This window comes from Melozone crissalis, unplaced genomic scaffold (assembly GCF_028551555.1).
Source record: "Melozone crissalis strain CALT ecotype California unplaced genomic scaffold, PUWL_Pcris_2 ptg000023l_1, whole genome shotgun sequence".
NCBI classification, from domain to species: Eukaryota; Metazoa; Chordata; class Aves; order Passeriformes; family Passerellidae; genus Melozone; species Melozone crissalis.
Window position 1 is genome coordinate 31,581,939 of NW_026535801.1, and position 24,053 is coordinate 31,605,991.

General features: G+C 39.2%; 1 protein-coding gene across 8 annotated transcripts in view; it reads left to right on the forward strand.

The window, feature by feature from the left end:
* KALRN (kalirin RhoGEF kinase) overlaps positions 1 to 24,053 on the forward strand; it is a 459,777-nt gene that overhangs the window by 207,797 nt on the left and 227,927 nt on the right. For all 8 annotated transcript variants that reach the window (XM_054277949.1, XM_054277952.1, XM_054277950.1 and 5 more), the window contains exons 6-9: positions 4,597 to 4,719; positions 11,499 to 11,690; positions 18,285 to 18,416; positions 22,524 to 22,754. In XM_054277949.1, coding sequence (XP_054133924.1) covers positions 4,597 to 4,719; positions 11,499 to 11,690; positions 18,285 to 18,416; positions 22,524 to 22,754 — 678 coding nt within the window. The remainder of the gene's footprint in view (positions 1 to 4,596; positions 4,720 to 11,498; positions 11,691 to 18,284; positions 18,417 to 22,523; positions 22,755 to 24,053) is intronic.

Sequence of the window (24,053 nt, forward strand, 5' to 3'; positions counted from 1 at the left end):
TACATGGCTATAATGGTTATCATTCTGCCCTTAATTAACCATATGAGTTTGATATTTATGGCTCAGAACTTAGAGAGAAGATGATTTGCTACAAGCCAGTTCATAATTAATTCCAGCCCTAGTAGAGTGTTCAATAGATTTGGGATTTATTATTTCTAGCATGTATAAACAATTTCATTAATAAATATGTTCAGTTCACTGGCTGCCAAGGCCATGAGGACTGTAATCCTCCCATCAATACCACTGGCATGGGGTGTGCTGCCAGCCATGTGCTGGGCACATCAACCTGTGGTGCTCTGCACCACTGTGTTCAGAATCCAGTGCTAATGCTCCTCAGCAAGCACTAACAAAAGCCAGAGAGCAGAGGTTTTTATCTGAAATTATGTTATAAATCTCATTTTAGCTGATGTAGAGCTGGACTGTGCACAGCCTGCATATATGCTGTTCCATATCCGTGTGTTTCTTGTCTGTTCTCAAACAGCTGTTCTCACCCTGTTCTCACTAGCCTGCCAGATGTTACAAATCCAGGGAAAATATGGAGTCACATTCTCTCTCTGTAGGACTTATCCATGACCAGCTTGAGTCCTGCTGTTTGGTCTAACACTTAACCTGGATTTTCTAGTAACTCATCAACTATGATGACAAAACATGAGGTTAAGAACTTGTTGTTGCCAGCAGGACTGATGCTGGAGCTGTGATCTGATACCCTAATCTCAAGTGAAGTTGCCTCAAGACCACATCTATAATAATTACAGGTGCTTATATGATCACTAGGGACAGTGAGGCTAGATTCTTAAAATGCAGAGAGAAGAGACCCTTTGGATCATTCTTAGTTCTTCTGACTCTCATAAAAGACTAATTTCCTTAATTAAATGTAGCACTTCACATTCTTCAGCACATGCATTCAATTTTCTTTATGTATTTTTAGAAACAGGTCTACAAGAGATAATCACACTGAAAGTTTATCTTTTTTTTTAAGTGTGCTTAATCCCTCCCCCTGCTTCCCAGTCACTGGAAAACTTCTAAGTACTTAACTGGTCTCCAGATTATCTACAGCAATGTGGAGAAGTGCCAGTCTGGGAGACACTGAGGACAGTTGGTTCATGTGGTTTTAGTGATGTAATGTCCAATCTTAGTTATTCTGTGCTGCTGTTTAGTGTGAATTCATGACTGCAGGAGTGATTAGAAGGCTTGAGAGCAGAATTATTTCACTGGCAGTCAGCATGACTCCAACTAAGAAGTAAGTCACAGGAATAATTAAAGATCCATTCATTTTGTGATAATCACTAGACTAGGTTTGTTAAGAGGGTCTTTTTCATGGATGGGATGAGATCAGTTGATACAGTGCTGTATAGCAATGTTAGAGTGACACAGAAAATCTGTTTGCTGACACTCTATCTGGCTTAAACTGATCTCACAGGGCACATTCTCCACTCTTTGATATTTATTGTATTAAAAACTCATTCCTTTGGCAGGGAAACTGACTTGTCAAAGGATCTTGAACATTTTTCCAGGAGCCCACATTAGCCCCTTGAAGCTGGGGCAGTCCTTGCAGGGTTGAGAGAAACAGCAATTGTTGGGTCATTGCCATGTTCACATCCGTAATGGTGCGTTTTAATTAAACAAACGAGGCAGCACACTCACTTCAGGAACACAGGAAGCATCAGAGTTTCTCATGTGGAAAACAGGTTTCACTTGAAAGCTTTCAGGGAACATTGCTGGTAATATGGGCCAGGCCAGACAATGCTGACAAACCTTCATATCAAAACCTCCTGGCCATGCGTTGCAAACTCTCACGGCACCATCACAACTCACATTTCATCTGCTATTTTCAGAGTCTCAACTTTGGGTCACATTATTATGAGAAAATTGTTTAAGACCATTTTAGAGTTTTTGGTCCAAGAAAAAAGTTTGAAAACACAATCCATTGTATCTCAAAAGTAAATAAGACCCCATTTTTAGGTATTTATTTAAATCCCATCATTGTTAAGGAAATCTTGTGACCTGTGGTACTGTGTAATACTTACATATCTCATCATTGAGGTCTATTGCTCAGTATTGTTCAAAACTCTTGAAGGGCATCCTTTAAACTGTTGTTGTTATATTTCAGCTGATTTAACAAGACAAAAAAGGGCAAATAATCTCTTAAACTTCCTTTCTTTTTCTTAATAGTTTATTATTTTACATTAAAAGGGAGAAGCATGGTTTAACTTAAGCTAGCTTCTCATCCTTCAATAAGTGTATAGATTAGATAAAGGAAATGCTCCCTATCCACAGAACAATAGATTACTTGTTTGAATTACTTGTCTTAAAAAGATCCTGATTTGGCTTTGCTGAGCATAAAATATTAAATTTACTGTTTATTTTTAGTGGATTGCTGCCAATTTTCTTTTCCCTGACTGTCTTTAGATTGTTTAAAACATTGAAAAAAAATGTTCTCATAAAACATATATCTACTTACAAGAAATCTCTGTTGGTCTTTCCTCAGAGACATAAAATCTTGTTGTTAGGACTTGAACTTGGCTGTTATGGAATTTTCCTTTCTTTTTTACCTTTATGTTTTTCCTGTCCTTTTTTTTCCCTTTAAGCTCACAAGTGTGGCAAATTATGTTGTGCTAATGTTGCTTATTAAATCTTCATAAAGTGAGAAAAAGGAATCAGATGAGAAAGCTTTAATGTCTCTTCAGGTGTACTAGGTAGTTTCATTCAGTTTACTTGGCAGTAAAGTTTGAAAGCTCTGACCTCATCCTTGCAAAAATTTTTTATTTATATTTCCTGAAAAAATGATGATAGGCCTGATCAGCTCCATTGGTAGAAAGTATCCATGGCATTGATATTACTTTGGACTTGCATCTTTGTAACTTGAATCAAATTCAGCTTTTAGGACTATTTATCAACAGAAAATACAAGACTGATGTAGACTCTGTAGCTGCAAGTGTATTTTCATAAATAAAAGATTAAGAACTCAGGCGTATGTGACAGTTTCTTGGGGACCAGGTCAGTGTAGTGTGTCTGGTGACACTTGGAATGTTTATTTTTCTTTTGTTGAAAGGGATATTCAGTGTTATTTTTGCAAATCCCCTCCGTACAGCAGAGCACTCCCAAGCTGCATTGAGTGCTCAGCATGAAATGCTGTTTTTCCTGCAGGAATCTTTGGTGACCCATGCAGGGCCTTTTCTCTCCTCCCAGGAGCCCCATCTCCACAGGGAATGGGGAAGTGACCCTGAGCAGCTACAGCAACAGAGCAGTGGGCTCTGAGTGTTCTTCAGCTGTCACAGGTCAAAAGTTGTTATGCAGTGCTAAGAACAAACCAGCTTTTTATTGGAGGATATGTAAATGTATAACAAAGATCTGGACTGATATTTCACCCTAAGGTGGTTACTTAGAAGCTGCATCACTGCCTTTCTACCTTAAAACACTTAAACTCTTTACACTTAAAACACTTTCTCTAAGACTGTCTAAGACCAGGGACTACACTGACCTGACCTGTGCAGCCTCCGTAATTAGCTTTTCTTTTTTGTAATGAATTAAGGGGATTTTGTTATTATTATTATTATTTTTTTTATTGTTATGAAAGAGTCCTTATTAGTGGACAATTCCCCAGGTTACTGGGATGGAGATAAGAAAACATGGTTTTAAAGAGATTCTGCAAAAAAAAAATATTTGCAGAAAAGATCTGAGATTGCAATTGCCTGCAGAGCAGCAGTCAAGAGTAAAGAATGGAAAGTTTTCACTTTGAATGCATTTAGTCTCCAGCACAACACAGAACAAGCTGAAACATAAATGCACTATCTCTTAGCTGGGTTGTGACAGCTTATAATGAATGAATGGGCTGCAGATTGAAATGTCACACTGACGTGCTTCTGAATAAGAAATGAGTTTTATCAGCTTTATTCAATATATTTCTATCTGTGTCTGAAGTACTGAACAATCCATTTTGCTTGGGAATACATTTGAAAGTGGAAGAAGTTGAAGCTGTCTATAGATGTTTAATAAAATACGTTTTTTCTTTTTTTTCTCTTCATTCCCAAAAATAGTAAGTGGCAGAAAGGCTGGGTTCTGACTTTGAAGTTGGAATAATCTAGGAAATAAAAGTGTAGGAAGTCAGCTGGCTATTTGAATGTAACATTTGGAAACTTTATATATAGATAAAACAGAAAGGGGTTTGAGAAAATTGCATCACTAATATTTATTGAATTTTTGGTCCACTTGTGAATTAAAAGTACTTTATCAACTGCTAGATCTTTGGTCAATGAAGCAATCCCTGATTACTGTTCCCTCTGCTGACATTTTTCTGTATATGAAATTCCCATTACTTATAGGACAAGACTGTGGGATCAAGCTTACTGAATAACATGTTTAATAAATTATTTTTCCTGACCTATCTTTCTGTTAATAGTGAAATTTGGTGATAACTTCAATTCTTCCATTGCTCAGCAACAGTTTCTTTTATTGAGGATCATAGGTGAGATGATTTTGGCTGTGTTGCACACACATCTGTCTCAGAAGAAGACTTTTATATTTTGCACTGTCTCTTACTGTTTCCTTTCTTGTCTAACTCTGGTTTTTTCCCTCTCTCTGTGTGAACCCTTCTAGATGTTCGACTGGATCAGCCACAACAAGGAGTTGTTCCTGCAGAGCCACACAGAGATCGGTGTGAGCTACCAACATGCCCTGGACCTGCAGACACAGCACAACCACTTTGCCATGAATTCCATGGTGAGTTGAGGGCACTGTGAGCAGCACAGGGGGGAGGAGAGGGCCAGCACAGGAGGCCACCTCCAGTGCTCAGGGAGTGAGGGGCCAGTGAGAGGGGATGTAAGGAAGGTCAGGCTGGCTGTGGCAGCAGTAGAGTGTTGCTCTGTCCAGCCAGACACTGATGTATGGTAACTTCCTTGACTTAAGAGCAGCTCAGTCCTGTGGAGTTTGTTTACATTTTAGAGAGCAAATACAATATTTTTTAAGTTTTTGACATTTCTTTGACTGGGAATTAATGAGAGCTGTAGGATGCACTTTAATAATTTATACTTCTCTCTCCACAAAAGGTGGAGGTATATACCTTAAATATAAGGTACTTTTCAAAACCTTGAAAAGGAGACACTAATCAAGCTGTCAGTTGTGGCCACAGTGGGATTTTGCCTTTTTCTGTTGTTAATTGGCCAGAACTTTTGAATCCAACTCAATTTACCTTTCTTTTTCAAAAAAGAAAACGATCATTATACCTTTATAAGTGCTTTGGTCATTTTCCTATTCTTTCCAGACATAAGGTTATTTGTCCTGGAAACTGCCCTGCTTTCAGCACAGAAATGAGGACAGGATGTATTGATGTTTTGATTGTTGCAGTGAGATGGCAAAATGCATGTATACTCCCCGCTGCAACTGTGCAGTGCAGAGATGAGCCCTCTCTGAACACTGTCAGCTCCAGCAAAGCTTGCTCTGAGTGAGGTGCTCCAGCAGGTGAAACCTCCTCCTGCTGTGCAGGGTCAGGCTGCAGCTGCAAGGGGCTGACGCCTCAGGGGTGGTTGAAGTTGATGGTGTAGGGCACTGGAGAGCCCCAGGGGAAGGCACTGGAGAGCAGCTGACTGAAATGGGAAAAAGAGATCCCGACTACCCCAGGAAGTTGAGGACCCCACACTGCTTTCATCAGGTTACAGGCATTAACCCTGGGGCTCTGGCCAAATTCCAGGTCAGGTAATTAACTTCTCTGACCTGAATTCCACAGGCCACTTCCACATAGCCAGCTATTCAAGCACTGTGCCTCGCTAGGGCATTGCATAACAGTGGGAGATGAGAAATGTTTGTAATGCCTATTAATGTGTTTATTGTGATTATATCAGAGCAGAGCACTCAAAACCAGGCTCTAGGCACATGGTAGTTAAACTTGCCCTCACAGTGCCATCTAGCAAAATCCAGGATAACATTGCTTCCATATAACACTGCTGCTCTCAGAGTCCCAATAAGTAAATGTGTCCTGGAGGTGGGTGCATTAAAATTCATTTGACTTGTAAAATATGCAAATTCAGTCATAATTCTTCAGAAATACCATTAGAAGAGTCAGGCTTGAGGATCTCCCTTTATCCTTTTTTGTGCTAATAATACAACAAAATATGGTAATGTAAAATAATGGTGTCTAGTATTCTTTTCTTAAAATAACTGGGAGTTAGGCTTGGAAAGAGATCATTGCTGTTAACAGGAAATTAATGATTTTGGTAGAAATTTGATGTATAATTTAGCTGGATCTTTTTACATGCAATACATCAGCAACTGTTGGATTGAGAATAGCTCAGCTGTTTATTACTCAGAAGTATGAGTAATAAAATAATGAAATCTTGAGGCGCTTTTTTTGGTTGTGGGGCTTCGGCTTTTTTATGGTATTGAATTTTGTTTTGTTTTATTAACACATTAAAATCAGTATCTATTGGAGATCTGGAGGAGGACAAAGTAGCTAAAGATGGCTGCATGTTTAGCAGGGGAAAAGCCTACAAACTTCAGTGAAAGCTAGATCAGATCTTGGATCTTTGAGGTGTTTTATTTTGGTTGTGTTTGTTTTTCAGGGTCTTTTTTCTTTACACTGTGCCTATTGTCCTTTAAGCCTGGCATAACTGATAATAATTATAACACAGTCTTCTTTTACAGTTCCTCTAGAAAATGCACATACCTAATGTTTACTGGGTCATGCCTTTTGTTGCATGATCTTCCTGTACACCTCCATAGGCATGCTGTGACCAAAGCTCCCTTTTGGAAAAGCAATTTGCTACTCTGTTTGTTACAATAATGCTTCCTTCTAAATGATCAATGTGGGATGTGGGTAATCATATATTTGAGGTAATAAACTGTAGTGTGGTATTTTTCTTTCAAATAAGGAGCATAGATTATTTTTTTCCCTGTGATTCGAGGCAGTGCTTGTTTTCACTTCTGTTTCAAAATAAATTGTTACTCCTTATCACGGCTGTATAATGTTTATACTGAAGCAATAATGCTTTTCACAAAGATGAATATTTAACTCAGACCTTTTTCAAGCAATATCAATAATCTAATAAATTCACTAGAAAACAAATCCTCAGTGTTCCAGTATGGCACAAAGCATACTAGGTGTAGCTCTGCACTTGTATACCTTGTGTACAAGCCATTTGTTCTGACCAAAGTTATTTGTATTTCCCTTGCCTGGACTTTTTTATGTCTGGATCTGATAATTTCCTTAAATTATGAGTTCCTGCTTTCTGCACACAAAAATGAGAGTATTCAGTGCTGATACTGCTGCTTGTCCTGTTGTCAGGGAATTACCTGACACCACACAGAGATCCATTTTATCCCAAATCACAATATATTTCTAACACATTACAATTATAATGTAAAGACTAATGATATCTGTTGAAAATTCCCAATATCTTACCTCAATGAATGGTATTTTTCTGTATGTAGGCTGAACTAAAATGCCATCCAATATTACATAGGCTACATGTAATTGGTCTTGTTATAGAAACTTAAAGGTCTTAAAGATGTCTCATGAGGGTTTTTTTTGTCACTGAAATATTCTGCTTTGGATTTATGTGGTAGGCTCATTTCACGTATAGTTTCTAAAGTCATGGTAGCACAGTATAAACTGGTTATTTTTTTATTTTGTTATAAAGAAAAACCCTTCAGCAATGAAATTTCACTTTCAATAATGTGCAGAATCCTTCTCCTGTAGCCCACCTTTGCTGCTTGCCATCACAGTATCTCACCTAGTCCTCTAGGAAATTAGATGAACACTCCAAATTCCTTGTGGATTTGATGCTTTCCACTGCTCCTTTTTCTTTTGTGAGTGTCAGGCATTCTTTTCACAAGTGTGTCACAAGAAAGTGTTGTCCCAGCCAGGCTTGGAGGGGCTCATTAGAGGGGAGGTCTCCCAGCATGCCCAGGAGGTGATCAGGGATGAATGCCTGTATTTCCCTGAGGGAGATCATTCCATGTTGCAGCTCCACCTCTGTCAGTGCTCATTGCTGACACTGAGGGCTCTGATCTGGGAGGGACCTGGACGTGCACAGTGTTTGCTGTGCTGGTGGGACAGATGTGTCACAGCTGGGAACCAGAATCAGGGTCTTGGCTGGGCCACAGAAGTGGGCTGAGAGTTGGTGGACAAAGAGGGGAATGGGAGCTCACAAGGCACTGCTCAAGGCTTTTGTCAACTGCAAAAGAAACTCTTACCTATCATGATATCCATCTACATGCAGGGAAATTTTGGTTTTGTTTTCCAGCCCAGTGATTTTTAGAAGGTAAAAATTCCCCTTTTAGGACTAAAGTTTCAAATTTGAAATAATGAGCTGTGTCAAAGTCATGGAACATTGCTGTGTTTGAAGAAAAAGTTTGAAGAAAAAGAAGTTTAGATTTTCTGTAGAAAAAGGTTGTTTTCATCCTGATTTTGATGAAATACTGCAAATAAAAAATTAAGTCTAACATGAGAAGTGCCTTTGAAAAGCATGCAAGTACATGTGAAATAAATTTTGTTCAATGCTGAAAGGTATTTATTAGCTAAAATTTTAGTGCATCCTAATGTCACGACTATAGAATGTCAGCTGAAGTGCTTCTACTTCTAGGCATTAATATATTGTTTCCTCATTTTTTGACCTATTGTGCTCCTATATAGCTATAGATGAGTGATCCCTGAGTGGTTCTCTTCAGAGACCCCTCTAAGGTTTGAAAGAAATATGAGGTTAGGTTAAATTTACAGTGAGACTTTCCATGCACCTACTATTGTGAATTTTCCAAGCCTAAAGGAAAAACAAAATCACAGACATTAGTTGCTGTATTGAATTTATTTCCTGTTAAGATTGAAAGATCTATATAATAGTGACACAGAAGAAATCTCAATTCACTCAGTTTATAGAAGTGAACACACCAGAGGGAAAGGAAAATTTAACTTTGTGAAATGTCAACAGATGAATTTCGTCAGCATAGATTTTCCATTTTACTTCAGAACGTTACACATTGGCAGATAAAGATGAAAGAAAAAAACCTGGCTTACAATGTTTGTTCAGAAATGTCTTGCATTTTGTGGATTGTGGTCAGTTAAATGTTGGGGTTTTTTCCTGAAAGTAAATTATGGATTGCCTTGAGGCCACACTGCATTTTACTTCAATCTGCTACAGCAATACAGAAGAGCCCATCACAGGTGATACTGCACTTAGGTGCATTTTTTGCTCAAAAATGAGCAGGAGAAGCTCAGGAGTCTTTGTTTTCTGAGCCTTTTCCACCTGGTGCACAAAGAATGGAGGTGTGAGCTGGTGATTCCCAAACTGCTTCTTGCTTCCTGCTGAAAAAGCTATGGAGTTAGTGGGTTGGTACCCTTCCATCAAAAACTCTCATATAGGAAAGAGACATTTTCATCCTTATTCCTGTATAAAAATAAAATAGACATAACAATATATAAAACTATCTGACTTAAGAACTAGACTCTCAGAACATCTGCTACAGTTCAGCTAAATTTTGCTTTACCCTCCTGCTGGTTAACACAGCTGTGCACTGGAGCCATCGGGAACCCCAGAATTCACAGTTGTTCCCTCCATGCCCATTGCATTGCAGTGGCTGAGATAAATAAAAAATAAAAATAAATAAACACAATCAGGATGAAAACAACCACTTTCTACAGGAAATTGAAACTTCTTTGGGAACTTTTTCTTCAAACACAGCAATGTTCCATGACTTTGGCACAGCTCATTTAAGTTTTAGCACCTGTAGTGATGCTGCACTACTTTCCACCACGAGGATTGACCTGAAATGTTGCAAAATTATCTTGGCTGAGGTTTTACTCATGAAGGATTTCTGGGAAAAAGGCTTAAACATTTAGTATGATTTCCAGTTTCTAGCCTAGAGAGACACAAAGAAATGTTGGACTGTGGCTGGTGGTCAAAATTTCGAATCATAGTGTCTTTTTTTAGTATACTTTAAGCTCCAGAGTAGTTTTGATTGGTTTCTCTAGTTGTAGTGAAAAAAGATGGCTATTTCTTAAAAATTAATCTAACAATTTTGAGCCAAATCCAATTTTTAAGAAAAGGCTTTGTGATAAGAGGAAAAAACAAGACTGAAGGCTGGGTATTGCTTTAGATCTATATTATTTATATGACAGTTGTCACAGCCATGGTTCTGCCAGGGAGAATTGAGTGGCTCAAAGGGCTGGGGCCCAATCTTTTTCCCATTTAGCACCTAGAGTTATGATGAATGTACTTCATAGGTATCCCACACACTTTGCAGACATACTTTGCCCTGCTTTACAACTTAGTTTGGACCTGTGCCTACCTTGGCAGTGCTCTGTTGCATTTCATGTTTGGATTGGCAGATATCTTTCCACGTTTTGCTCCCACTCACTCTGATGAGATCCTGCTCCAACAAACACTTCCATCTCTGATTTATTATTTGCCCATGAGTAATGCTGCTAAAATCATCAGGGCTGTGTCTGTCCTTGTGCCTGAGGGTCTTACAGATTCTACTCCCAGAAATTTCTAAAGCCCTTTGGAAATATTTTAGAGAGACAAGAAAGCAGCAGTAAGTCATCATTACCAAAACAACTCAAATTTTGAGATGTTCCTTTCCTCTGGTGAGGAGGAAAGAAAAAGGAAAAGTGCTTACATCAAGTGACTTTTCAGGAATCTGCAGGACAGCTGTCATTTGTCTTGTGATGGTGCATCAGTGTGGGACACTGTCATGATGGCTATTTATTTTCAGCTTACATTCCTATGCAGAATGGGGGTATTGTAATGCAATTAAATTGCTGTCTGAGGTTCAGTTTGAGAAAAAGCTATTCTTCCACTTCTCTAAGGCTGATTAAAAAAAAAAATGGAAAATTCTTATGAAAGAACAGAAAATATTACCCTTTTAGAGGCTTTTGAATCCTTCTAAATGCAGGATAGAGTTGAATAATATCTCTGCTGGAGAACAGCTTAAAATAGCCTGCAGAAAAGATAACATTTTAACTGAACACCATAATGTAATAGACATTTCTATGGAAACACTTATATTTCTATAGGATAGCCTTATGAGCTCTTTTAAATTCGGTAAGGCTTTTCCATTTGTTGACACTACATGTCTATAAAGGATTATCAGACAGTTCTCAAAGGGCATAAAGCAAACCTTTTACCTATGAATATGTGGACATAGCATCCAGAAATATGAATTAATGCAACAAAAATATCAGAAATAATATAGAAGCAATGAGTACACCCTAACAGGTGAGTGAGTAGCTAAAGTATGGAAAATTAGTTTTACATAAATAAATTCAAGGAGAGAGGGGGAGATAACAGTGTTAGATAATAGCATAGATGTACAGAAAGAATCCAGAGGGATGTGTTTTTAGAGTGGAAGGTATTCTGCCTGCTATCCACGCATATTGAAGCAGGTGGCTGATTGCTCTCACTGAACTGCTTGGCTTTACTCCAACTGATTGTGCTTGGAATGTGTAATGAATGCAGAGGGTGGTCACAGTTCTTCCTTCTCTTTATTTATGTGTGCTTTTTAATTTTCAGAATGCCTATGTCAACATCAATAGAATCATGTCTGTGGCGTCGAGGCTCTCCGAGGCAGGCCACTATGCTTCCCAGCAAATCAAACAAATTTCCAGCCAGCTGGATCAGGAGTGGAAGAGCTTTGCTGCAGCTCTGGATGAGCGCAGCACCATCTTAGCCATGTCTGCTGTCTTCCACCAGAAAGCTGAACAGGTGAGTGGCTCTGGGGAGGGGCAGAATGGTTCCCTGCTACCTCAGTAAAAATGATGCTGCAGTTATTGCTTAATGGGTTTGGGGTTATGTGCAGTCAGACTGAGAGCTTTGTTCTTGAGGGCTCAGTGTCCCAATAACAAACAGTAATATTTCCACCCTAAAAACAGCCCATATCCCTTTGTGGGTAAGACATCTTTTCACTTTATTAATCTGATCATAAGTGAAGTACACTGGTGCACTAACAAGCTGTTTCATTTCTAATATTTCATTAGAGCTGTGAATAAGCTTAGGATTGTTATGGTCAGGAAAACAGTATCTGCACTCATGTATATGTGCTATGTGCAGAGGAATATTGCACACATGACAAAGGTGTAGACCAGCAGGCCATTTCTGGGAGCCAAAGAATATTATTGTTAATGAATATTACGGAATTAATTCCAGCACTTACAGTGCTCTCCATTGCCCCAGACTTTGTTAGAGCTCACTGAGCAGAGATTTCAGAGACAGCTGTGAACATCAAAGAAAATTTTCCATACCCCTGAACTCTATTTTGTGTCTTTAACTAGTACTAGAACAGTTCCATAGTTCATAGCTAGAATGAAGATTTAAAATGTCACTGAATAAACCTTGTGCTTTTTTTTTGCATCTAAGCCAGGTTCACCTAATGATGATGCTTCAACATCGATGATATGTTGATTACATTCATTTTCCAGTGACAAACACTGCTTTGGGGCTCTCTTTAGTGTTGTTTGTGTGCTTGTTTTTCCAAGTAGTTAATACCAAAGTTACTAAGTGGTTGTGCTTGATATTTATAAAACAACCCATAGTTGAAGCATCTGAAGAAGAAATTGTAAGAGCTAAGAAGGAAACTGTGTCTGTTAAGCCAGAATATATGTGTAGAAAAGGGTATCTTAAAGAGTAAAGGTTTTCCCCATTGTTTGTTTCTGACAATTTGTTTCTGTAATTTCTGTAAAATTACAATGGATTTTTCTTTATTCCGTGCTTCTTATTGACAACAGGCAATAGCATAGAGCAATTACTCACCCTACTGGGCACTTACTCATGTAAGCACACTCAGTGCCTTTGATGGGACTAATAATGTATGAAGATGCCCAGTACAAAACCTTTCAACTCCTTACAATGGGTACTGTAGTGATTAGGTGTAGTCTTCATGTTAGTAATTGGTCAATCATCATATATTTATAAAGAAAAATCAAAGGATATATAGGCAGGCTGTAGTCACAATTAAAATGTTAGTCACAATTAAAATGTTAGGGTTTATTAATGAATTAGATAGTTCTTGTTTGCTTGGTTATGTTTGGGGTAGTTTTTACCACTTCATAGTTTTTTTGGGTTTTTTTATTGGTTTGTTGTTTTTTTTTTCATGAGTGACCCTCTATTTTTCTGAAGTGTCAGTGTTGTTTGCTATTTCTGAGGAGCTGCTGAGGTATTGTGCAGCATGAAAGATAATAAACCAGAAAAGTATACTGACCTGCCTGGCACCTCTTCCCAACAAACTGAAGTTTGTGCTGTCTGACAGGAGCCAATTTCTAATTATTAACAGACAGGAAAATTTGCTAATTGTGCCAGCAGTTGCTCCTCACTTACAGTAAGAGAAAATTCAGTGGAAGAGAAATGCTGAAGTGGAACCTGTGAACTCAGCTACAAAAAAGAAATGTGAATGTCACTGTGAACCATGTCCATGAGCCAGTACTAAAATTTCATCCCTGCCTTAGTAACTCTGGCATAAATCAATGCCTTGAGCTAATAATTTGGTCATTTAACCTCTGTATAGTATAAAAAGGGAGGTGTTTGAGATTTAGTCTGTAACAAAGTCTGTTGTCTATCAAATATTAATTCCAAATGTGACTCTTTATTAGTTGGCATCCGCCAGGGTTTTTTTTTTAAACTCAAATCAGGGCTTCATTATTTTACAATAAATAGGGCTTACTGTCAAATAGGGCGCTATTGTGAAGCAGATAAGATACAGATAAACCCACTATTTCCTCTGTTGCAGATCAAATCTATTTTTGCTCCCTTTGTTCTCTCAGTAAGGATAATCTTGTTGCAGATGCAGTTGTTTCTCCCAGAGTGTATCCCTGCTTCCCTCTCACAGATCCCTGGTGCAGATTTTCATTCCTTCTCTGGTGCAATAAGCTGCTGCAGTCTCTTTGTTCATCCCTTCCTGCTGATTGAAGGTCTCTGTGATGCCAACAGGAAGCCAGTCTTCTAGGACCATCATCTTTCAGCCTCTGGCACACCCCAGCCTGCAAGGGAATTGTTGGCTGGGGACAGAGATTTATGAAATATCTATAATATGCAATCTGGGCAGGAAGAAACTTGCTTTCTCAAGGTCTCTTCCTAAAGACCCCACACAGAAAACTGCACAGAATGCAATTTGTCTGCTTTGGAAGGATGAAAGGCTAAGTCAACCCTGCTGGGAATTGAACCTCACATCTGTCTTCATGTGCCTCGGAATCACAGTGCTTTCCTGGTTTTTATTTCACATACATGTGGCATGTATGAATGGCACTCAACTACTCAGCTGAATTCATTCCTGGATGAATGAATCCTTTATTTATTTATTTTCCTTTTTTTTTTTTTAAGCACAGCTAGTATGTACAAAACCATCATCAAGAAAACAGCAAAGAAAAGGAAAAAATAGAGGAAAAGAAAGAAAACAAGACAAACCTTGCCAACTACATAGCTTCCAGCTAGGCAGTCTTCAACACAAGTGTCTGATCAAAGGCCAGTAGACTTCACTCAAAACAACCATTTTGTCCAGGTCAAGGTACCACTCAACAGATTCACTGGAGGTGTTTCCCAAATGTCCTCTATTCCACCTGCTACAAATCTCTCAATTCTGTGGTGTTTTCTTCCTGCTTTCTTTTTTCTTTAATTTCTTCTCCTTTTCTCATGCTAATATGGAGATATTCTAGAACTAAAGAGAATCTGCTTCTCTGGGTTTATATATGTCTGAAGCTCTTCAAAGTGTCAGGAGGATGTAAAACAACATGTCTTATCTCACTGAGACTTCAAGAGAACTTGCTGATTTACTCCAGATGAGCTTCCAGCTCGCCAACCACCAGATGGAGGAAGCACCCACACAGGTGTCCTCCCCATTTTGGATGTAATCTCTGAATGGGCTAAAGTGTTCATAAGATGTTCACTGTACAGCTCCTGTCAGAATGAACAAATTAATGTTTGGAATTAGCCAGGAGATCTCAACCAATTAATTCTGGCTCAGAGTCTACCCTTAGAAGTGCATGAGCAGAATTACTGTTTAAGGCAGTAGGTGTTAAGTGCACACATTGGATATTTATGCTGATTCTCAGAAAAGTGACCCCTGACCATTTGTTTCATATTACTTTACTCCCCAACCAGGAAGATTACTGTTCTCATCTCTCAGCTCTGCCTGGATCTCTCTAAGCACATCTTCAACTCCCTTGTGTGAACCAAGGAAATAAAGAAAAGAAAAGAAAAGAAAAGAAAAGAAAAGAAAAGAAAAGAAAAGAAAAGAAAAGAAAAGAAAAACGAAAAGAAAAGAAAAGATGCCAGTTAATATTGATAAGATGCAAGGCTAAGACCAAGATATATAGGGAAATTCCAGAAACAGCATCAGGAAAAATACAAGTAGCTTCATACAAAAAATTGAAAAATTCACGGTAGCAAGAGGTATTAAGAGTCACTGAGGAAAGATGTCCTCCCATCTTTCCCCATAGCCATTCTGGCATGAAAGCACACTAGAACTTTGTTTTAGATTTTCTGGGTCCTGGTGAACTCACCCTGGTTATCTGGCATCTTGCACACAGAGGCAAAGAGTGAGCAAGAAATCTAGAGAAATGCAGATTGCAAAATGTCTGAGCTGTGTTTTGGAGCAACCACCTGGTACAGCAGAGCAGTCCCTGAGGAAAATTAATAAATCTGATAATCCTTTATTACCTGTTAGAATTTGCATACAGATTTGGCAAGTCAGGTTGAGGATTAGGAGTAAGTGTAGGTCATCATTTTAAAGATGCTTTTGGATTGGATCAGAGACACAAAGGTACTGTAGGGACTTCTTTAATTTTTGAGAGACATTCTTCCTAATCTTTCCTAAATCCTTGTAAAGCATGGACAATTATTTTAGCCTGTCATTTCAAATCATATTTAAGGGGTTTTTATGTTCCCAATAGGGGATATTCTAGTCAATAAACTAATTACAAATGTAAGCATTTCATTTAAATGGTATTAAGTTCTAGTAGACACCAATGACTCCTGATCCAAACCAACAGTTAGTAATTTACAGTTTTAAATGCAAGTTTTTGCAACTCAGTCAAATGGTGATTTTGTGTTGTGATAAGAATTTGCTTCTAGCATGAAGAGTTACATTTAAATAATGTTTTTGTCTGCCACAGTGTGTGACAAATAATAAAAAATTAACAAAGCTGCTCTTTTGAAAATATCCAAATCAATAGCGCTATGGCCTAAACTAACACTTTGCAACAATCCCTAAAAAAACCCTATTTGCTCTGCCTGAATGACTCTGCACACACAGCACAGACCACTCTGCACTCTTTCAGAATATCAAACTCTGCTGCATCTCTTTAAACTTTTTAAAACAGATTATGTCAACTGCTCTTGCTAGTGGCAGAAGCAAAATTAACAAAGTAATTGTGACATTGTCTATATATAAAAGATAGATGCAAACCAGCAAGGTGGACATGTGCAGTGGATCTTCCTGAGACTTCTCCCATGAAATGTGCAAATCACATTCTGGAGATGTGACAATAGATGAGTAACATGACTGTAAGAGCTTTTACTGAAATGGGCAGAATCATCAGTTTTGATAAGAACCATAACAGTGTGATTCCAGCTGCAGGAGTACTCATCTGTGAGGTGTAAAGATCTTTTGTTCACTGTTTTGACCAAGAGGTTCATGGAACAGCCCCAAAAGGGATTGATCTGATCTCTGTACTCTTAAACTGCATCAGAAATCATGTGAATTCCATTACTTTGGCAAAAAATGTGATGACTTCAGCTTTATGCAGGAATGTTTGGGGATTTCATCTGAACAGATTCAACAGATCATAAGTCAAACCAGTACAGGAGAGCCTGCCATCCTTGCCTCTGGCTTTCTAGAAAGCACAGTCCTCACTGGTAGATTTGTACTTTGTAGACATGAACTCCTAGGAATTCATCTTTTGTCACAAATCTTTGTGTACAGAAGTGTTTACAGTGCAAACACTTTAGAGCTTTGATTACACAGCAGCATGGTGAATAACTTTACACTACCAATAAAAAAGGGTGCTGATGCCAGAGACAGAGTTGAATTGCAATTCTTTGCTTTGAATCTCGCAGCCCTTCATGCTGTGAGTGAGTGCTTAACTAACAGGCCACAGGTGAACACTTCAGGAGGTGACAAAGCTGTGATCCTGGGGTGCTTTTGTGGCATTATATATTTGTCCTACAGGGCACTACATCTGCTATATAATTAGCTGTTCTTTTTTATAAATAGCCCAAGGTGTGGCAGGCTGTTTAACAGAAAGATGGAGGAAGAGAAAGCATTAATGAGAAGTAATGAGGTGGCATTAGGCAGCTCATATGGACAAAATATGAACATGTGAGCTGTGTCATTGAACAAAGCTCTGCCTAAAAGAAAAACAGTGTGGGAGTCTTAGAGACTAAATCCCTCTTTTCTTTTACAGAGCAGGCAGCACCCAGGAGACCTGCCTCAGTTTGTTCTGCCAAAGTGCATCAGCATTGCTCTGGAGGCCTTTAGAGTAGAAAAAAAATATTTTTTTCCACCCCTTTGCACCCCAAAGTGTTCAGTTTCTGGCTGGCTGTTAAGGCTTCCAACCAAGGTGCTAAACCATATCAATTGCAATGGCAACGGTTTTTTTTTTCTCTCCCTCTTCATGGACATCTGCCCACCAGGAACTGGACTGAGACCAGCAGCTCATTTTGTGCTGTCTGCCTTGCAGCCATCAGATGGTAATGGCATCTGATCACTGCTGACCTGGGCCAGAAGCACATGGGACACAGGGGCTTAAAACCTTGGCATCCTAATAGCAACCCCACCAAGCTGGACCTGGGATGGAGCTCCTTGGATGCAGACTGTTTGCCTTTCATTGAAATGAATTTCAGCAGTGACTTTAAATGGGAGTTTTCTCATGTGAGTAGTTTTAAAGACAGGTAAATGAGGGCAGACAGACAGATGAGACAGTGCTAAATGCAGCTGGACCTGTCACTGTTCCCTTTTGTGCTTCATACTGGTGTTTTTTCTCTAAACATGTTGCAGCCTCCCTTTTGCAGTGTGGTAGCCTCCCTGATGGTGTGCAAGGGCTTTTAGAATGGGTGTTTGCTGAACCTGCTTAAATAGCATTTATTTTTAACCCAGAAGAAACAGAAAACATTCCTTTGGATCTAGGCATCCTTCAGAGTACTGAGGAGGTGACAGGAATGTGCCTTTCCAAGGTGCCCAAAAGGACTCCTTTGTAACTTCTGTGTTTTCCTCAGTCATTGCTGCAGTCATGTGTGGCACTATGCAAAATTCTCTTATGTTGGTGAGGTGTTTTGTGTCACTGTTGCTCATTGTTCTTGGAATTGTTTCAGTTCCTTTCAGGTGTGGATGCCTGGTGCAAAATGTGCAGTGATGGAGGCCTCCCCTCAGAAATGCAAGACCTGGAACTGGCCATCCACCATCACCAGACCCTCTACGAGCAAGTGACCCAGGCCTACACGGAGGTATGTTCTTCCCAGAGCAAATGTGAGTGTCTGCTGAGTGATAACAGACGCAAGGCTGCATTTAGGAGCTTAGCTTTTGTAAATGAGGTAGGGCTTCCTTTCCATTCCTGCAACTCTTTCAAAGATAGAGTCAGACCCAATCCCAGGCTGTAGTACATGACTTGCCAGCAATTTGCTTGTAAGGCAAGAATCAAAGGTCAAATCTAAAATCATACAGAAATGAAATCTAGAACCAGTGTTGGCAAAGAAGAGGCATTTCACTGTCTCTGCTGAACTGGGAACCCCTTTTTGCCACCAGCACTTTTACTCCTTTTGCCTTCCTTCTGTGGATGAGTCCTGGCTCTAGCACAGGTATGCCAATGTCTCAAAAGATGCCAAAGGCCTTTTTCTTAAATGTACAGAGAGATTTAAAGTCCTAATTGCAAGAAATGCTCAAAAGACTGCTTTAGATAGAATCTAGAATCATTGAGGCTGGAAAAGACCCTTAAAATCCTGAGTCCAACTGCTGAGCTAAAACTATCATCTACCACTAAATCCTGCCCCTAAGCACCATCTCAGATGTATTTGTATATACTGTTGTAAAATTTCTCCAACCTAAATAGGCTATGTGCTTTTTTCCTTTAAAAGAGGATGCCAAGAATGCTGAGACAAATTCTCTGGAATTTTGTCAAAAAAACCCACATGAAGTTCTTGCTTTTTTCCCCATTCAGCCTACAGCATAAAGTAAAAGCTACTGACAAAAAGACAGTTTCCCTGTGCTGTGCTGGAGTGTCTCTCTGGCTGTGAAGGGATTTTGCTCCTTGCAGGGTTTTCCAAGCTGGACTGGAGGACTGTGGTAGTGTTTGCTATACTTAGTAAGTCACCAAATGAAGACTCCAGGACAGAATATATATATATATATATATATGTGTGTGTATATATATATTTATATATGTACATATATATGTATCTTCCACTTGCTCCTGCCTTGCTCTGGTCATCATAGAGGAATGATATATTTTCTCTAAACCCCATTTTTTTTCCCTAGTGCAAACTGTACATGTTTCACAGATGGCACCATTAGTCTTGTCACTTCCAAGGCTCTGGAGGTCTTCCTGAGGATATATATATCCTCAGGACATAAAGGATATCTGCAGATTTTCACTTATTCTCTATCTTTGCATACAGCAGTCATGGGATGAACCAAATCTATCCTTTGGTTCACCCAAGGTCAGATAATTTATTTCAGAAGCATTTGCATTCTGCCCATCCTTTCCCTACCACAAAGCCAGGAATATCAACAGGTGATAGGAGTGTGTGTGTGTTTTGTGTCAGGTGGTGAGCTAAACTTTCACAGAGTCCAGCAGCAGTTTGCTTTGACAAATGCAACATTGGATCTTACACCTTACTGGGATTGCAAGCCATGGGGTGTGGGTCTATTCAGCTTAATGCTTTTGCAATATTTAAAAATATGTTGTAAATAAGATGATGTGACTAACCTGGGTTGTTTTGCTTGTCTCCTTGCACAATCCTTGAAAAATTCAAAAAGATTCACATGAGAAGAGTTTTGTTGATTTATTTTTGCAGTTATGAGGAGAGCATGGAAATGAATGAAAGAGCACAGTAGGTGGCTTCTCCAATTTTGAGGCTGTTCCTTTCAGAAATCATCTAATTGGGGAACTCTTGAGAGCACAGAACTTCTGAGCTATTGATTGGGAATGTAATAATAGTTACAGTTTTGGAAGACAAACTTTTTAAGCTGAAGAATTTCAGAGCTGCAGATGATATGAAACCCTGGAATATCTATGTTATCCTTGAGAATAATGAGTACCACTGGTTACCTGATGGTCACCATGCTCTTTTCATTTATTTGGTCCAGTGTGATGGGACAGGGATGTAAATTGAAGAGCAGAAAAACACTTTTATTAGCCTCTGATTTGTATTGATGGTAATTAACAGGACAACACAATGACTTCAAATCTGGTGTTTTATCTCTGTCTGTCCAGAGAATAACCAGGAGGTTATCCCCATCAGGGAAAATCATAACTTGTAATCTCTGAGGCTTTTTAGACAGAAAACAGAAGCAAATTGCCATGCAACAGATAAAAACCTACTAAATCCCATAGAAGAGAAAGGAGTGAGACAATGCAGAAGTGTAGCTATTAATAGGTCTGTATTACAGCACAAACTTTGTAAGAAAGTTTTCCTGAGTAAAACATGTGTGTTGTATTTTCTGTGCAATCACATCTCTTACTGCTACACTTTTGAACCTTTATTTTTAATCCCAGTTCTGCTGTGATTGTAGCAGTGTAAATCAGCAGGGACTCTATTAAAACCTTTGGAACACCACCCAGGGAGTGATTCAAACCACCTCTAAGCCCAAATCCCAGTAACAGAAACACAGTGAATTACACAGTGGATTTAGCCAGTGCAATAATCTGCACCCACATGTGTCCATGGCCTTGGTTTCCTGTTCCCAGCAATTAAGTAGTTGCTGCTTGTCTTCCCACAGATAAAATAGGATGTAGTGTGCCTTATCTTCTTCCTCTGGAAGCTGCTTCTTCCTGACTAGCAGTTAATGCCATCTCCATAATCTTGCCAAGGCAACACCTGTGCCTCAATGTTTCCTCCCAAAATCCTCCATCATATCACCACTATCCACTGCTGTTGTTCCCTCTGTGACCCTAAAGGGCTCCAGCATGTGCAAATTATTCCAGCTGAGATTCAGCAGCAACTGAAATTGAGTATGGGAAGCCACTCCCTTTGTACTCTCCAGTTATTTCCTGATCTAGTTTCAAATTACCTTGAATACTTCAAAAAACCCCAAGAATTTTCCTAGGGCCACCAAATAGTCGTAAATATGATGAGATTTGACTCCAATTTTTAGTTTCTCTGGAAATGCACCAGACACCCAGTGCTACCACAGACCAGGACATGGCATGGCTTGCCAAAAGTTAGGGCATTGAAAGAATATTTTCTACATTTGAATAAGCAAATTATAATACAGGAATAAATTAGACATGGAAATCCTGGTGATGTGTTTTAACTTTGATAATATTCCAAATTTGAACTGGATGAAAAACATTCATTACCCTATTTTCTGTCAGGATTGGTGATTGTGATTGCTTACAAATACATTTTTCAGGAAAACTTGTCATTTTCACTGCAGTTTGTTTCAGAGGGAAAAGCAAAAAGAAGGCTGGCAAAGGAGAGGGATTCCAATAGTGTCCTCATTTACCATTTCTGTTGAACAAAATATTTTAATTTTGTAATCTGTAATGGAAAAGTTATTTCAAAAAGCCTTTTTTTGAGAATCAGTGCATGCACACATTTTTTAGCAGAAATCTGGTTTTTATGGTTAAATTTATCATTTTGCCCCTGCAATATGAAAATGGTCCAGGAATGTTCCAGAATAAAAAATCTGACATTCAAAAACCAGGCATCCTGATTTTTTTTAATGCCCAAATGCCTTTGCATCTGTAAATATATTTTAATGTGCTTGAAAAAGGTTACATGTGTGCAGAGGGCTTTGTATTTCCCAGCAAACTTCATAGTCTATTGAAAACTGAGACCATAGGTCCTTCTGAGCTGTTCCTGGGGAAGAAAAGAATCAGTCATATACTAATTTATTTTTCACTGCCTCTGAATGAAATACAGAATGGAATGTCACACTTCTCAATGTATAGACATACTTAGTAATCCTACAAAGAAGGACTCTCCTTTATTATACAGAATATGAATGACTCTGCCATCTGTGGTTTTCTTAAAATGCCACCTCCTCACAAAGATAGGCCTGCTCTTGCAAATGCCACCTGTCACCAAGCAGTGTGTGTCAGGAATTTTCAGTGCCCAAGTGTCACCATGGAATAAAGCCCTGGGATCTCTGTGTGCAGCCCCAGCAGTGCTGTACCTGAGCTCCTGCTGAGTGACACAGCAGGGCCACTAGGAAGCAAAGGCAAGTGCTGCATGTGTAAGTACAAGTCAAAAAGAGATGTTATGAGCTCTTTCTTCCTTTTTGACTGAAATAAGGAGAACACACAGCAGAAAAAGAATGAGCTAGGCTGTTCTCTGTCAGCTGGCAGATATTTAAGTACCAGTGCAGTGAAGCAGATCTGTTTCTTTATTCAGGTGAGCCAGGATGGAAAAGCATTGCTGGATGTCCTGCAGCGTCCCTTGAGTCCTGGGAATTCTGAATCCCTCACTGCTACTGCAAACTATTCCAAGGCTGTTCACCAGGTGCTGGATGTGGTACACGAGGTCCTGCATCACCAGCGGCGCCTAGAAAGCATCTGGCAACACAGAAAGGTCCGGCTACATCAAAGGCTGCAGCTCTGTGTTTTCCAGCAGGATGTTCAACAGGTAATATCCTCACTAAAGAGGTAAAAAATGACTCTTTATTTGCAGCCATAAAGGTTAGTGACTCATCCAGAGGCTGGTGCCATAAGCAAGATTTCACACACAGCTCTAGAAATCTGCTAAAATCCTAATGCATCTTTTGGTATCTCTCAGTTTCATGTTGGAAATCATCAATCAATCCAGTGAATATTGATCAGTCCATTCCCTGTAAGAATTTGACACTGTTTTCAGTGGTTAATTTGTCACGAGTGAGCAATTAGCTATAGATACTCTACTGTTCCTGAGAAAGTTATGTTTAATAGAAAAAAGAATTTCAAGTGTAAAAAGCAAGTGAATTGTGGTGTGTTTCACCTTTCAGTGTGGAAACAACATAAACTGACAGTTTAGTGGTGCTGTTTACATGGTCTTTGCACTATTACCACTTATGGAGTCCACATACCCATGGTATGAGTTTGCTGGCTCCAGTGAAGTGCACATCCCAATGCTCAGAGCCCTCCTCACATAAATACAGTTTATACAGCACAGGTTTGTCTCAGAGAACCTCAGCTCCAGGTGGATAACTTTTCTCTCCCAGAGGGGTCCATGTGAGTGCCAGCACAAGGATGTGAGTGACAGTAAGTATGAGATGCCATGTTTGTAGCTGCCAACTATGCAGGCACAATCCACAGATGTTCCAGGGCTCTGCTCATTCAGGGTGGTGTGGTTTGCTTAAGGGCCCCATATAGCCCAAAGCAGATGTTGGGAGCAATATGGTACTTGCTTTAAATGAAGAGGCTGAATGCTCTAATCATGTTTATGGAGCATTCTAATGTCCCTGGGGTTCTTTATGCCACTGCCTTCCTCCAAGTGAAAAATGAGGCAGAGATGGAGCAACAAAGCTGTCACATGTAAAACAGACATGAACCAACAAGGACACGAGGCAGGCAACTGTTATTCAATGTGCAAATCTGTGGTGCTATTAGTGCCATAACTGGAGTGAGTGCACCAACACAGGCAGAACTGTAGCTGTAGATGTTCTTTGTAAATATTTGTGACCATTTCTTTGGCCGTCTTCAAAAATTTGCCAGTATTTCTACCTACTCAGGTTTTCCTCTAAAACCACAAAAAAATTCATGAGATATATGTAATTAAAACTAGGACTGAATGTAACAGATGCTTAATTTAAGCAACTTTTCTTTCATTATGTTTCAGCAAACATACTGCATGGTAATGAAATTCATAAGCTATATATTAAACAGAGCATGTATTTGGTATTCAGTTAGAATACTTTCAGCAAACGATATGAAGTTAATACAGTTTTAG